Source organism: Pseudophryne corroboree, chromosome 10 (assembly GCF_028390025.1).
Source record: "Pseudophryne corroboree isolate aPseCor3 chromosome 10, aPseCor3.hap2, whole genome shotgun sequence".
NCBI classification, from domain to species: Eukaryota; Metazoa; Chordata; class Amphibia; order Anura; family Myobatrachidae; genus Pseudophryne; species Pseudophryne corroboree.
Genome location: NC_086453.1, coordinates 321,827,829 through 321,845,042, shown reverse-complemented (window position 1 = coordinate 321,845,042; position 17,214 = coordinate 321,827,829). Strand labels below are relative to the sequence as shown.

At 45.4% G+C, this 17,214-nt stretch overlaps 1 protein-coding gene across 3 annotated transcripts in view; it reads right to left on the bottom strand.

Annotated features, from left to right (window-relative positions):
• Nucleotides 1-17,214, bottom strand: part of PRDM2 (PR/SET domain 2) — a 282,691-nt gene that overhangs the window by 160,953 nt on the left and 104,524 nt on the right. For all 3 annotated transcript variants that reach the window (XM_063943520.1, XM_063943519.1, XM_063943521.1), the window contains one exon: nt 1,956-2,059. In XM_063943520.1, the coding sequence (XP_063799590.1) occupies nt 1,956-2,059 (104 nt within the window). The remainder of the gene's footprint in view (nt 1-1,955; nt 2,060-17,214) is intronic.

Genomic DNA, 17,214 nt, shown 5'->3' with positions numbered 1-17,214 from the left:
GACCTGTGTTCCGACTCCCTCTGAAGCTATGTCCAGTAGCCTAAGACTCCAATCCATCCTGCACGCAGGTGAGTTGAAAATCTCTCCCCTAAGTCCCTCGATGCAGTGAGCCTGTTGCCAGCAGGACTCACTGAAAATAAAAAACCTAAAAACTTTTTCTAAGCAGCTCTTTAGGAGAGCCACCTAGATTGCACCCTGCTCGGACGGGCACAAAAACCTAACTGAGGCTTGGAGGAGGGTCATAGGGGGAGGAGCCAGTACACACCATGTGATCCTAAAAGCTTGCTTTTGTGCCCTGTCTCCTGCGGAGCCGCTATTCCCCATGGTCCTGACGGAGTCCCCAGCATCCACTAGGACGTTAGAGAAATCTCACTTTGCCTGTAACTAGTCTATATAATATATTCGTTTCACCTATTAAGTTGAATTACTGAAATAAATGAACTTTTGCACGATATTCTAATTTTCTGAGTTTCACCTGTACTACTCCTGTAATATAATGGAACTCAGCAGAAATATAGCGGAACGTCTTGGGAGAGTAGAAGACAAAACGGAACGTTAGACAGCATCTACCAGATAAATGCAGAGCGGGTTCTAATACCTCTAGGTGTATGCTGTTTGATCTACAAAGAGACTGCAACACAAGGACAGCTCTTGATTAAGGAGCAGAAAGCGTGTGAACTTTGTGTCTGCGGGATACAATTCCAAAACCTCTGCCTGTATTAGGTATTCAATTTTACATCAGACATTCATCTGCAAGCGGCTCCATCCTGGATGTTAAAAGTACAAATTACATTTGAGGCATTAACATGACCTTGCCTTAGAAAGATGAATTCCCACTGTGAATTCCTGGAGTTAAATCCGAAAATCAAATGCGGTGTCTGAATGTGTGCGCATTTGATTTGGGATATGAAAGATGATGTAAATGACTTATTTGTCCTCTAAGCTACACACACTTTGCATGCAGGATTTCTACCAGCGAATGTCAGCACACAGAGAGATGCCGCAGCTCCCGGTCTGTGATGAGAGGAGAAAGCCATTCACTTCCTTTCCACAAATAAAAACATTCCGTGGGGCAAATGTATTAACCTGGAGAAGGCATAAGGAAGTGATAAACCGGTGATATGTGCAAGGTGATAAACGCACCAGCCAATCAGCTCCAATATGTAAATTAAACACACCAGCCAATCGGCTCCTAATGGTTATCACCTTGCATTTATCAATGGTTTATCACTTCCTTATGCCTTCTTCAGGTTAATACATCTGCCCCACGGTAATTCGCACCAATTTGACTCATGCTGGTCACCAGGAAATATTCATCAATTTATCTCCAAATACTAGATTGCTGTAATCTAAGAATAACAAAAAATATAGGCGCTAATTTTCTTAGGCTTGTAAGTAAACCACTAATAATGAAATCAGTTTAAAGAGATAAGAATCTACTTGTACAGAATCACTTATTGTATTAAAACACATGAAAGATTAATGGTATACCTAATAGAGATAAAATAACAATTAACAGTCCTGTAGAATAAAAAAAATAATAATAATAATAATTAAAAAAAAATCTCCACATCAATTCCCATTTTAAGTCATATTATTCCAGATAACAAGTTCCACAGCCCTCAGACAGTGCAATTCTAATGGATTAATACAATTACCCACAATTTACTAAGGCGTGGGTTGTTCAAGACACCGATCGTAGAAGGCTTTGACCTATAGTTTTAAAATGGCAATAGAACATTTACTCCTATAGTTCAAAGCCAACAATCAATGGCTTAGACAACCTACACCTTATTAAATCTCTCCCCAAATGTGGAAGCTGCTTTTGTGAAAATACTGCTGCAAAAATGTGTCCAACATTTGGACACAAAGCAAGAAAACCAAATGCACTGAAAATGTTTTTGATCCTCAACCTCAACACAAGTCTCAACCTCAATAGAAGAACGCGGTCTTACCTCCCACATGTAGACATTGTTCTTCACTTGAGAACGCTTCTTCTTCTCACCAACAAAAGGTCCAAATTTCTTTCCTTTAGGGAGAGGTTTTCTGGTCCAAATACCTAAAATATGAATAATATGGCATAATCTTCTGATTAATATGTTCAGTCTACTACATATATATTACATATTCCACTAACAAGAAAGTAAGACTGTTCCAAAGGCTGATCGGAGAGCACTTACTGTGACTTCTTTTTCAGCTCTCATCAAGTATAAAAGAAATGATAAGAGGAGTTACGGGTTCTTTGGAAGGGTCACGTTAAATCTAATAATTTCTAATGTTTACAGCTGAGCATTCCATCAATGTATTCCTTAGATGGTAAATAACATATTACTAAAATCGATTAACACACAACAGGTTATTGTTAAATACGGACACGCTTCAAATTATCTCCTCAGCAAAACTAACTAGATGTTTTTTATGAGAATATTGTGTGAGCAAGAAGTGCTGTAAAAATGATTGCAAAACTTTTCGTTTTGGAGCAAACCAATATATTCTGGATTAAATTAGTTTTTTTTTTTTTCAATTAAGTAATTTTTATTGGAAGTTTAAATAAAAGTAACAAACACTAAAATAATAAATAACAAATAAGACATATGGGTATTAAAGTAGTATCGTATAAATCAGCATATTAAACAAATTGTAAGTCGTTGGGTACACATTGCCGGCTGCCTGCTGTCAGCATGTCGGCCCCGGAATCCTGGCAGCAGAATGCCGTGGGGGGAAGGGGGGGGTTGAGAGCGCAACAAAGAACCTTGCGGGGTCGCTGCGCTTACCACGCAGTGCACTCGCCACAGGTTCTGTTCCCAGTCTATGGGTGTTGTGGACACCCACTAGAGCAAATAGTCCCTGTGTGATCGCTCGGGATTCCAGCGTCGGCATGGTGACTGCCAGGATCCTGAGCACCGGTCACATGACCACATCCCATTGCAAGGTATATAAATAAATAAAAAATAACAAAGATTACAAAAGTATAGAAGACATTGAGCCAATAATATATTTCAACAGCTCAACCATTAGTTCTGATGCCCTATGATTAAATAGGAGGTGCATGTGATAAAAAAAAAAATATTTATATCTCTATCTCAACTACAGCAAATTTATTTTTACTGTATAGTACACACTAGAAGTGTAAAGTAGAAATATACACCTTTTTATCGTCTAAGTATTTTATTTCTGAACAGAGGAAAAATCTAAATCAAATCAATATTTGATGTGACCACCCTTTGCCTTCAAAACATCATTAATTCCTCTAGGTACACTTGCACACAGTTTTTGAAGCACTTGGCAGGGAGAACTTTGAGAACTAACCACAGATCTTCTGTAGATGAAGGTTTGCTCAAATCCTTTTGTCTCTTCATAAAATCCCAGACAGACTTGATGTTGATATCAGGGCTCTGTGGGGGCCATATCATAACCTCCAGGACTACTTGTTCTTCTTTACGCTGAAGACAGTTCTTAATGACATCGGCTGTATGTTTGGGGTCGTTGTCCTGCTGCAGAATAAATTTGGAGCTAATCAGACGCCTCCCAGATAGTGCTGCATGATGGATAAGTACTTGCCTGTATTTCTCAGCATTGAGGACACCATTAATCCTGACCAAATCCCCAACTCTATTTACTGAAATGCAACCCCAAACTTACAAGGAACCTCCACCATGCTTCACTGTTGCCTGCAGATACTCATTATGGTACCGCTCTCCAGTCCTTCGGCGAACAAACTGCCTTCTGTTACATCCAAATATTTAAAATTTTGACCTATCAGTCCAGAGCACCTGCTGCCATTTTCCTGCACCCCAGTTTCTATATTTTCTTGTATAGTTGGAGTTTCTTGGCCTTGTTTCCACATCGAAAGTATGGCTTTTGGGCTGCAATTCTTCCATGAAGACCACTTCTGGCCAGACTTCTCCGAACAGTAGATGGGCGTACCTGGGCCCCACTGGTTTCTGACAGTTCGGAGCTGATGGCACTGCTGGGCATCTTCCAATTTTAAAGGGAAGAAATCATGATGTGTCTTTCATCTGATGCACTAAGTTTTCTTGGCTGACAACTGCATATACGGTTCTAAACGTTGGCTGTTTCTTTGTGCTTCTTCAAAAGAGCTTGAACAGCATATCTTGAAACCCCAGCCTCCTATGAAATCTTTGGCTGGGAGAGACCTTGCTAATCCAGGATAACTACCTTGTGTCTTGTTGCTGTGCTCAGAAAAGACAATAAATAAGTGATTACTGCGCTTGTGGATAGATAGATAGATAGATAGATAGATAGATAGATAGATAGATAGATAGATAGATAGATAGATAGATAGATATATATATATCCCTGGGGATCTGAACTCTATAGCAAGGACACCAAAACCTTGATGTTATTCTGCTAGAGGTTATACATGTCCAATGAATTGCTTTTAATAAATTATTGTGAATTTTTTATGGTTGTTGGCTGTATATTAATTGACAATCGTTATTTTTATTTTAAAAAGTCTGTTGTGCGCACTTGGAATTCTGTTGTATATGTTTATTGTGAACCCTTAACTGGCAAAAGGGTTATTCCAAAAGTGCAGCCCCCCTGTTAGCGCAGATTTGGGTACATTTGTGTGTAATATTATATATATATAGTCCATGTACTCCGGCTCTCCATTGAAAAGATTGCTGCACTGGGTGCCTTCGTAATCAATTACATAAACAGCCAGCAAACGTAGCACTCCTGGTGACTTGTTAAATGAAACTCGCAGGTAGGCAATTTGTAAAACAACGTTTCAATGCAGATTTTTATTTAGGCATTTTCCTCAGGTCTGAATACATACAAAGCAGTCTTACCTTTAAAGGCTGCTGATCACCCTGTGCTCATGCCGCGTGTGGCCGGCGGGACGCCGCCCGTTCCGTCTGGCGCAGCTGGGGTGACGTCATCCTACGTCACTTCCCACAATAGTGCTCCCCGTCACCATGACAACGTTTATGGTACAAACGGATCACTGTGGACGCAAACAAGAGGAAGTACAACTAACAGATGATGGCAACATTAATCTACAATACCAGCGCTCCTCTATGAGTACAGTATTTACTAATGGATGGCTCATGATAACACAAACCCGCAGTTAAACCAAATACAGCACATACGCATAAGCCGGGGTGTATATATATTAATAGAGCCCCTATACAAATGACGATAATGTTCCCCACCAATGAATGGTAGAGACATACCAGAGGAAACAAAATAATATATCTGATATATTAAACAATGGTGTCCCATCAAACTCTAGAAGTATACATTTGGACCCCTAATATGATAGGGACCTATTCCTACATCTGCCTTGCACTATCCTCATGTGTACCCCAAAATGATATGGCCAAACCAATTATTCAATGATGGATGGCCAGTACACAAATTATCTACAGGCAACAGCAGTTACATCCGCAAAAAATCAGATGGTACTGCCACTAAAATCAAACTACAATAGTTAACAGTAAAGAAGAATTAAAATGTAGGTTATAAGAAACTACTTAACCCCTGGGACTCATTGAGTCCCCATGGGTACACAGTGCCCACACGGGAAATCCATCATGCTTCCAGCCTCAGGAGTTTGCCTCCCCGGTCGCCACCCCTAATGGAGGCCGGTACATGGTCGATCATGCGGTATTTCAGTGTGGTCAATGGATGACGGCTGAGGGCAAAATGCCTTGCTACAGGCTGTTCGCTGGATCCCTTGGTAATGGCTAATTTGATTGCAGACCTGTGGGCTGCCATACGTTCCTTGAACATTCGTTCTGTTTTACCAATGTATGACAGCCCACAGGAGCATATCAGCTGGTATACTACGAATTTTGAGGAACATGTAAGCGTATGATAAATGAACATAGTTTTGCCAGATTGAGGGTGTTGAAATGTATCGCCGGGTATCATGAACTGGCACGTAGTGCAAGTACAGCGGATACATCACTTTTTATTGAACATGAGTGGGGGGGATGAGTAATGAGTGACATCAGCTTTAACTAAAAGATCTCTAAGGTTTTTATTACGTTTGTAGCAAGACATTAATTTAGTATTTTGTAATCCCAATTCTGGATCACCCTGAATGATTGGCCACAGTTTTTTAGAGATTTGGTTAATCCCTGTGCTGTCAGCATGGTATTGAACCACCCATGGAATCATGGGGATTCCTACAGTGTGGATTTTGGAAGGACCAATAAGTGTGTCCCGCTCAATACTCAGTACCTTTTTTTTAGCGGCTGCAAGCAGATGCATAGGGTAGCCCCGTTTAGCAAACTGTTCTATCATCTCGTCCATCTGGGCGTTAGCTATATCAGGGTCAGAGGTGATCCGTCCGACTCTAAGAAGCTGAGAAAATGGCAAGCCCCTCTTGAGTGGATGAGGGTGAAAACTATTATAATGCAGTACATTATTCTTATCGGTGGACTTAGAGTAAAGGGAAGTTGTTATCTCACCCTGCTGAAGAGAAATTTGTACGTCTAAAGGCACACCCCTTACGTTGCAGATAAATCTGCCCGTCATACAAGAAAAAAAAATTTTGTAACGTCATTTGTAATAATTGAAGGCATAATTGCAAATCTGTGCCCTGAAACTCCACATGGTTACTCAAATATTGCTCCATAGCCGCAAGACCCGTTTCATGGGGAATCACTGTATATAGATTTTGAACATCTATACTGCATAGTAAGACATTAGACTCAAACCTGGGTAATTGCTGTAATTTATGAAGTAAGGAGGTGGTATCTAGCAAAAAACGAGGGTGCGTTTGTATACATGGCTGAAGTATTGAATCTAAATATAAGGCAACAGGTTGGAATAGGGATGATCTAGCAGAAATAATGGGGCGCCCTGGTGGTTTATTGAGGGACTTATGAATTTTGGGTGTTGTATATAATATTGGCATAACAGGATTAGCTGGAATTAGAGCATTGCGTATGGTACTAGTGACTCGACCCTCATGTACAGCACTATCCAACAATATGGTGAGCTGATGTTTGAATTCGTTAGTAGGGTCCTTATTCAACCGGCAATATGTGTCGGAATCTTGAAGTTGACGCTGAATTTCGTCTTTATAGTCCTTTTTATTCTGAATCACCAGTGCCCCGCCTTTATCCGCAGGGCGAAAAATAAGATTGTCCTGTGCTGCAAGATGTTGAAGAGCTTCATTTTCTGCTTTGGTTAAATTGTAGCGCAATCGTGGCTTGCTAGACATATATTCATTAGTCTGCTCATCCAACAGTCTGCCAAATGTTTTAATTGAAGCATTTTGAGACTGTGGTTCGAATTTGGATTTGGGCAGAATTTTCTGCAATTTAGTTGGTATTTCTGAATTCTCCGCTGATGGCGCCTGTTTGTTGAAGTATTCCTTAAGATTGAGTTGTCGTTGCAGGCGGTATTTTTCTACCTGCCAGTTAAATGGATCACACTTGGAAGTCGGGATAAATGATAGACCTCTAGACAGAACTTGCTGTTCAGTCGTAGATAACTCATAATCGGATAGGTTAACTACTAGCGTCTCTGATTTTTCGGAGGTCTCCCTACTCTGTTTGTGCCTCTGCCACTGATGCCACCGTCTGGTGTAAGGCCGCTTGCTTCGCTTTTGTCTGGTGGCTGGATCCGGGGGGCCACACCTCAAGGGCGATTACCAAACTGCTGCTGACTGGCGGAATCCGATTCACTAGTGGATGGAGTATGTTCATTAGAGGATTCAAGATCCCTCTTGCGGTATCGTCTGCGTCGAAAAAATGGTTTTCTTTGATCATGATGGGTAGGAGAATCAGTCCATCTGTATACATTGTGATTATCATAGTCACCATCGACTTTACTACGTTTTTGTGCCTTAAACTTAATGAGATCTCGCTTATGGATCTGCAACTGGCCATTAAGTTTCTCATACCAGTTTGTGCTGGTGTCTGCCTGTAAAATGGCTTTGTGTATGGTCTCAAATTCTGAAATGTTCGCTTTAATAGCATTCATCTCTTTGGTGGATTGCTCTGGAGCATTAAGGATACCCACCCACTTTTTACAAAAGCCCAGATCGTTACGGCCGATAGTGGGTGAGTTCCTAACCCGTAGTCCACGGGGAATTTTTTTAGCTCTGTAATAATCTGACAAGGGGATGCAATGGTAATAATAATCGATTTCTTTGCGATGTAGGCGGAGTAACTCACGGTAGGAGCTATCTGGTGTACTTGCCTCCTCCTGAGCATCCATAATTTCTGTATACAGTATCTCCTCTGCCTCCGCTTCGGAGTATCCATGCACATCGCCTATGGCATAATTTGAGAACTGGGGACACCCCCCCACATCACCAATGGATTCAGCCATACTTGTAGGATCACACCAAAGATGTATAAATGCTTAATTAGTAGGCAAAATTACTGTATCAGACCATATCCGCGTGTACCATCAGACATATACATATATTCTTAGTGCCAGTGGCGTCATGAGGCGGGTGCGGGGGGTGCGGCCCGCACCCGGGTGTCACCCTTCAGTGGGGTGACAGCAAACAAGAGCCTCACACCTGTCGCATTCCTACCATTACACTGACAATGTGTCAGAAAGCACGGACCCAGCCGCGGCGCACATGCACCTGCTCGGAGGGGGAGGGGGGGGGGGGGGTTGCACGATCATAACTGTGCCGCGGCGTCCTCTTGTTATGATCGCATCCCCCTGCTGACTCAAATCGCTGCCTGAATACCGCCGCCGGGTCCGTACTGGCGGTTCCTGACAGTCTCCTCAGCCAGGATGCCGGTCGCTGTACGTCACTCCTCATGACGTCATCTTGCGCGCCGGCACCGCTTGCAGCTTGCCATTCTCCTCACTGCCGCCGGCCACGTTCTGCACACCGCAGCCCACTTCCTCCGCTGCCTAGGGCCGCCTACTACACCCCCCTCCGCTGCTCAGGTACTTACCCTGCTTCCCTATGTCCCTGTCACTGCTGTCACTCACTTTCCCTGCTGTCACTGTACCTCTGTCACTATACTTCAGTCACTGTCCCTGCTGTCACTGTCCCTGCTGTCACTATACCTCTCACTGTCCCTGCTGTCACGGTCCCTGCTGTCACTATACCTCTGTCACTGTCCCTGCTGTCACTGTCCCTCTGTCACTGCACCTCTGTCACTGTCCCTGCTGTCAGTATACCTCTGTCACTGTCCCTGCTGTCACTATACCTCTCACTGTCCCTGCTGTCACTATACCTCTGTCACTGTCCCTGCTGTCACTATACCTCTGTCACTGTCCCTGCTGTCACGGTCCCTGCTGTCACTATACCTCTGTCACTGGCCCTGCTGTCACTATACCTCTGTCACTGTCCCTGCTGTCACGGTCCCTGCTGTCACTATACCTCTGTCACTGTCCCTGCTGTCACCGCTGTCACTGTCCCTCTGTCACTGCACCTCTGTCACTGTCCCTGCTGTCAGTATACCTCTGTCACTGTCCCTGCTGTCACTATACCTCTGTCACTGCTGTCACCGCTGTCACTGTCCCTCTGTCACTGTCCCTGCTGTCACTATACCTCTGTCACTGTCCCTGCTGTCACCGCTGTCACTGTCCCTCTGTCACTGCACCTCTGTCACTGTCCCTGCTGTCAGTATACCTCTGTCACTGTCCCTGCTGTCACTATACCTCTGTCACTGCTGTCACCGCTGTCACTGTCCCTCTGTCACTGCACCTCTGTCACTGTCCCTGCTGTCACTGTCCCTCTGTCACTGTCCCTCTGTCACTGTCCCTGCTGTCACTCTCCCTGTCCCTGAATTTTGGATAATACTGTGTGCTTTAATGTGAATTTTGGCTCAGTCAGTGTGCTACAATGTTAGTTTCGGCTCATTCAGTGTGCTACAATGTGAATTTCGGATCATTCAGTGTGTTACAATGTGAATTTCGGCTCATTCAGAGTGCTACAATGTGAATTTCGGATCATTCAGTGTGTTACAATGTGAATGTCAGCTCATTCAGTGTGCTACAATGTGAGTTTCGGCTCATTCAGTGTGCTACAATGTGAATGTCGGCTCATTCAGTGTGCTATAATGTGAATTTCGGCTCATTCAGTGTGCTACAATGTGAATTTCGGCTCATTCAGTGTGCTACAATGTGAGTTTCGGCTCATTCAGTGTGCAACAATGTGAGTTTCGGCTCATTCAGTGTGCTATAATGTGAGTTTCGGCTCATTCAGTGTGCTATAATGTGAATTTCGGATCATTCAGTGTGTTACAATGTGAATTTCGGCTCATTCAGAGTGCTACAATGTGAATTTCGGATCATTCAGTGTGCTATAATGTGAATTTTGGATCATTCTGTGTTCTATGATGTGAATTTCGGCTCATTCAGTGTGCTACAATATGAATTTCGGATCATTCAGTGTGTTACAATGTGAATTTCGGCTCATTCAGAGTGCTACAATGTGAATTTCGGATCATTCAGTGTGCTATAATGTGAATTTTGGATCATTCTGTGTTCTATGATGTGAATTTCGGCTCATTCAGTGTGCTACAATATGAATTTCGGATCATTCAGTGTGCTATAATGTGAATTTCGGCTCATTCAGTGTGCTATTATGTGAATTTCGGATCAATCTGTGTTCTATGATGTGAATTTCGGCTCATTCTGTGTTGTATAATGTGAATTTCGGCTCATACTCAATTATGGACATTATTCTGGTTGCATTTAATTTTAGCAATAAAATTGCTAAAATGCGCCACGCTGACAGTGAGCATGCAATCAAAGTGCGGTCGCATGGGGGCCGGCGTAGCAGGGTGTGGTTGGGAAAGGGGATCAGAGCTTTTTTGGGGCGGCTATGTGACATCACACGCACCCACTGCAACCCGAAAAATGGCGGTGCATTGCCTGCATACGCAGCCTAGCTACGTCTGCAGGGGGTCATCCTTCGTATCTGCTTCAGCGATGTGATCGCAAAATAATTGAAATCGCATCGCTGGATGCCAATTAGCATCCTGGACGGACCCCAGCATGCTACAGAAACGATTGCAGATTCTGCTTTTAAGCAGAATATGCAAACCAACCTAAATAGGGTCCTATGTCACTACTATTGCCATCGCATTCAGTGATATACAGGAATTATGACTTACAAGTAAAACTAGTACAAAAACATTTCTAAGGATTGCGTGTGGTGTGATATGGGAGAAGGTCCATGGGGGGGGTGACACCATGAGTTACCACACCGGGTGACACCAACCCTAGTGACGCCTCTGCTTAGTGCAAACAAATAGGATTGTGCAAATAAGCAAAAAAGTGCAGGTGCTTCTAAAAACAAGTGGCAGAGGAAACAGAGTAACAGTTGAGCTTCAGTATTAATAAGGGAGCCTTGAGAAAAAATAAGATTTTAAACCTACCGGTAAATCTTTTTCACCTAGTCCGTAGAGGATGCTGGGGACTCCGTAAGGACCATGGGGTATAGACGGGCTCCGCAGGAGACATGGGCACTATAAAGAACTTTTAGTATGGGTGTGCACTGGCTCCTCCCTCTATGCCCCTCCTCCAGACCTCGGTTAGAAAAACTGTGCCCAGAGGAGATGGACAATACGAGGAAAGGATTTTGTAAATCTAAGGGCAAGATTCATACCAGCCCACATCAATCATACCATATAACCTGGAAAATATGCAACCAGTTAACAGTATGAACAAAACAGTATCAGTCAAAGACCGATCTCAACTGTAACATAACCCTTATGTAAGCAACAACTATATACAAGTCTTGCAGAATAAGTCCGCACTGGGACGGGCGCCCAGCATCCTCTATGGACTAGGTGAAAAAGATTTACCGGTAGGTTTAAAATCTTATTTTCACTTACGTCCTAGAGGATGCTGGGGACTCCGTAAGGACCATGGGGTTTATACCAAAGCTCCCAACCGGGCGGGAGAGTGCGGATGACTCTGCAGCACCGACTGAGCAAACTCAAGGTCCTCATCCGCCAGGGTCTCAAGCTTGTAGAACTTTGCAAAAGTGTTTGAACCCGACCAAGTAGCTGCCCGGGCAAAGCTGTAATGCCGAGACGCCTCGGGCAGCCGCCCAAGAAGAGCCCACCTTCCTAGTGGAATGGGCCTTTACCGATTTTGGTAACGGCAATCCAGCCGTAGAATGAGCCTGCTGAATCGTGTTACAGATCCAGCGAGCAATAGTCTGCTTAGAAGCAGGAGCGCCAATCTTGTTGGCTGCATACAGGACAAACAGAGCCTCTGTTTTCCTAATCTTAGCCGTCCTGGCCACATAAATTTTTAAGGCCCTGACTACATCCAGGGACTTGGAGCCCTCCAAGTCCCCCGAAGCCACAGGCACCACAATAGGTTGGTTCATATGAAACGAAGAAACCACCTTAGGTAAAAATTGAGGACGAGTCCTCAACTCCGCTCTATCCACATGGAAAATCAAATAGGGGCTCTTATGAGACAAGGCCGCCAATTCGGACACCCGCCTTGCAGATGCCAAGGCCAATAACATGACCACCTTCCACGTGAGAAATTTGAGTTCAACCTTTTGAAGAGGCTCGAACCAGTGAGATTTTAGGAAACTTAACACCACGTTAAGGTCCCACGGTGCCACAAAAGGAGGCTGGATGTGCAGCACTCCCTTCACAAACATCTGAACTTCTGGGAGAGAAGCCAATTCCTTCTGAAAGAATATAGAGGGCTGAAATCTGTACCTTAATGGAGCCTAACTTCAGGCCCATATCCACTCCTGTCTGTAGAAAGTGGAGAAATCGGCCCAGATGGAAATCTTCCGTAGGAGCATTCTTGGCTTCACACCAAGATACATACTTCCTCCAGATACGGTGATAAAGCTTAGCCGTCACCTCCTTCCTAGCCTTTATCAGAGTAGGGATGACTTCCTCTGGAATACCTTTCCCAGCTAGGATTCGGTGTTCAACTGCCATGCCGTCAAACGCAACCACGGTAAGTCGTGGAACACGCAAGGCCCCTGTTGTAGCAGGTCCTCCCTAAGAGGAAGAGGCCACAGATCTTCTGTGAGCAGATTCTGAAGATCTGAGTACCAGGCCCTTCGAGGCCAATCTGGAATAATGAGTACAGTCCGTACTCCTGTTTGTCTTACGATTCTCAATATTTTTGAGATGAGAGGAAGAGGAGGGCACACATAGACCGACCGAAACACCCAAGGTGTCACCAGGGCGTCTAACGCTACTGCCTGAGGGTCCCGAGACCTGGCACAATACCTCCGAAGCTTCTTGTTGAGGCGTGACGCCATCATGTCTATTTGAGGAATTCCCCAAAGGTTTATCTCTGCAAAAACTTCTTGATGAAGTCCCCACTCTCCTGGATGGAGATCGTGTCTGCTGAGGAAGTCCGCTTCCCAGTTGTCTACTCCCGGAATGAAGACAGCTGACAGAGCGCTTACATGATTTTCCGCCCAGCAAAGAATCCTGGTGGCTTCCGCCATCGCCACTCTGCTTCTTGTCCCGCCTTGGCGGTTTACGTGAGCCACGGCTGTGACGTTGTCTGATTGAATCAGAACCGGCAGGTCGCTAAGAAGATTCTCCGCTTGTCGTAGGCCGTTGTATATGGCCCTCAATTCCAGTATGTTTATGTGTAGACAAGCCTCCTGGCTTGACCATAGTCCCTGAAAATTTCTTCCTTGTGTGACTGCTCCCCACCCCCGGAGGCTCGCGTCCGTGGTCACCAGAACCCAGTCCTGAATGCCGAACCTGCGACCCTCTAGAAGGTGAGCACTCTGCAGCCACCACAGGAGAGATACCCTGGCCCTGGGGGACAGCGTTATTTTCTGTTGTATTTGTAGATGGGATCCGGACCACTTGTCCAGAAGATCCCACTGAAAAGTCCTCGCATGAAACCTGCCGAAGGGGATGGCCTCGTAGGCCGCCACCATTTTTCCCAGAACTCGAGTGCATTGATGAACAGACACTCTTCTTGGTTTTACAAGCAAGAAAAAAAGAAGTACTGCCGCCGGCTGTGATTCAAAACACAATAAATAAAAATATAAAATATATCTTTTATTAGACATTCATCCAAAAAAAAAATAAGAATTTACTCACCGGTAATTCTATTTCTCGTAGTCCGTAGTGGATGCTGGGAACTCCGTAAGGACCATGGGGAATAGCGGGCTCCGGAGGAGACTGGGCACTCTAAGAAAGAATTAGGACTACCTGGTGTGCACTGACTTCTCCCTCTATGCCCCTCCTCCAGACCTCAGTTAGGGAAACTGTGCCCGGAAGAGCTGACACAATAAGGAAGGGATTTGGAATCCCGGGTAAGACTCATACCAGCCACACCAATCACACCGTACAACTCGTGATACTATATCCAGTTAACAGTATGAACAACAACTGAGCCTCACGAACAGATGGCTCATAACAATAACCCTTTAGTTAGGCAATAACTATATACAAGTATTGCAGACAATCCGCACTTGGGATGGGCGCCCAGCATCCACTACGGACTACGAGAAATAGAATTACCGGTGAGTAAATTCTTATTTTCTCTGACGTCCTAGTGGATGCTGGTAACTCCGTAAGGACCATGGGGAATATACCAAAGCTCCCAAACGGGCGGGAGAGTGCGGATGACTCTGCAGCACCGAATGAGCAAACTCAAGGTCCTCCTCAGCCAGGGTATCAAACTTGTAGAATTTTGCAAATGTGTTTGAGCCCGACCAAGTAGCAGCTCGGCAAAGTTGTAAAGCCGAGACCCCTCGGGCAGCCGCCCAAGAAGAGCCCACCTTCCTCGTGGAATGGGCTTTTACAGATTTAGGATGCGGCAGTCCAGCCGCAGAATGTGCAAGTTGAATCGTGCCACAGATCCAGCGAGCAATAGTCTGCTTAGAAGCAGGAACACCCAGCTTGTTGGGTGCATACAGGATAAATAGCGAGTCAGTTTTCCTGACTCCAGCCGTCCTGGAAACATATTTTCAGGGCCCTGACTACGTCCAGTAACTTGGAATCCTCCAAGTCGCGAGTAGCCGCTGGCACCACAATAGGTTGGTTCACATGAAAAGCTGAAACCACCTTAGGAAGGAATTGGGAACGAGTCCTCAATTCCGCCCTATCCATATGAAAAATCAGATAAGGGCTTTTACATGACAAAGCCGCCAATTCTGATACACACCTGGCCGACGCCAAGGCCAACAGCATGACCATTTTCCACGTGAGGTATTTTAGCTCCACGGTTTTAAGTGGCTCAAACCAATGCGACTTTAGGAAATCCAACACCACGTTGAGATCCCACGGTGCCACTGGAGGCACAAAAGGGGGCTGAATATGCAGCACTCCTTTAACAAAAGTCTGAACTTCAGGCAGTGAAGCCAGTTCTTTTTGGAAGAAAATCGACAGAGCCGAGATCTGGACCTTAATGGAACCCAATTTTAGGCCCATAGTCACTCCTGACTGTAGGAAGTGCAGAAATCGACCGAGCTGAAATTCCTCCGTTGGGGCCTTCCTGGCCTCACACCAAGCGGTGATAATGTCTTACGGTCACATCTTTCCTAGCTTTAATCAGCGTAGGAATGACTTCCTCCAGAATGCCCTTTTCTTTTAGGATCTGGTGTTCAACCGCCATGCCGTCAAACGCAGCCGCGGTAAGTCTTGGAACAGACAGGGCCCCTGCTGCAGCAGGTCCTGTCTGAGCGGCAGAGGCCATGGGTCCTCTGAGATCATTTCTTGAAGTTCTGGGTACCAAGCTCTTCTTGGCCAATCCGGAACCACAAGTATAGTTCTTACTCCTCTCCTTCTTATTATTCTCAGTACCTTGGGTATGAGAGGCAGAGGAGGGAACACATAAACCGACTGGTACACCCACGGTGTCACTAGAGCGTCCACAGCTATCGCCTGAGGGTCCCTTGACCTGGCGCAATATCTTTTTAGCTTTTTGTTGAGGCGGGACGCCATCATGTCCACCTGTGGCCTTTCCCAACGGTGTACAATCATTTGGAAGACTTCTGGATGAAGTCCCCACTCTCCCGGGTGGAGGTCGTGCCTGCTGAGGAAGTCTGCTTCCCAGTTGTCCACTCCCGGAATGAACACTGCTGACAGTGCTAACACATGATTTTCCGCCCATCGGAGAATCCTTGTGGCTTCTGCCATCGCCATCCTGCTTCTTGTGCCGCCCTGACGGTTTACATGGGCGACCGCCGTGATGTTGTCTGACTGGATCAGCACCGGCTGGTGTTGAAGCAGGGGTCTTGCCTGACTTAGGGCATTGTAAATGGCCCTTAGTTCCAGAATATTTATGTGTAGGGAAGTCTCCTGACTCGTCCATAGTCCTTGGAAGTTTCTTCCCTGTGTGACTGCCCCCCAGCCTCGAAGGCTGGCATCCGTGGTCACCAGGACCCAGTCCGGTATGCCGAATCTGCGGCCCTCTAGAAGATGAGCACTCTGCAGCCACCACAACAGCGACACCCTGGTCCTTGGAGACAGGGTTATCAGCCGATGCATCTGAAGATGCGATCCGGAGCACTTGTCCAACAGATCCCACTGAAAGATCCTTGCATGAAACCTTCCGAATGGAATTGCTTCGTAAGAAGCTACCATCTTTCCCAGGACTCGCGTGCAGTGGTGCACCGACACCTGTTTTGGTTTTAGGAGGTCTCTGACTAGAGATGACAACTCCTTGGCCTTCTCCTCCGGGAGAAACCCCTTTTTCTGTTCTGTGTCCAGAACCATCCCCAGGAACAGTAGACGCGTTGTAGGAACCAGCTGCGACTTTGGAATATTCAGGATCCAGCCGTGCTGTTGTAGCACTTCCCGAGCTAGTGCTAGTCCGATCAACAACTGTTCCCTGGACCTCGCCTTTATAAGGAGATCGTCCAAGTACGGGATAATTATAACTCCCTTTTTTCGAAGGAGTATCATCATTTCGGCCATTACCTTGGTAAATACCCTCGGTGCCGTGGACAGACCAAACGGCAACATTCGGAATTGGTAATGACAGTCCTGTACCACAAATCTGAGGTACTCCTGGTGAGGAGGGTAAATGGGGACATGCAGGTAAGCATCCTTGATGTCCAGTGATACCATGTAATCCCCTTCGTCCAGGCTTGCAATATCCGCCCTGAGCGATTCCATTTTGAACTTGAACCTTCTTATATAAGTGTTCAAGGATTTCAAATTTAAAATGGGTCTCACCGAACCGTCCGGTTTCGGTACCACAAACATTGTGGAATAGTAACCCCGTCCCTGTTGAAGGAGGGGTACTTTGGTTATCACCTGCTGGGAGTACAGCTTGTGAATCGCCTCCAGCACCGCC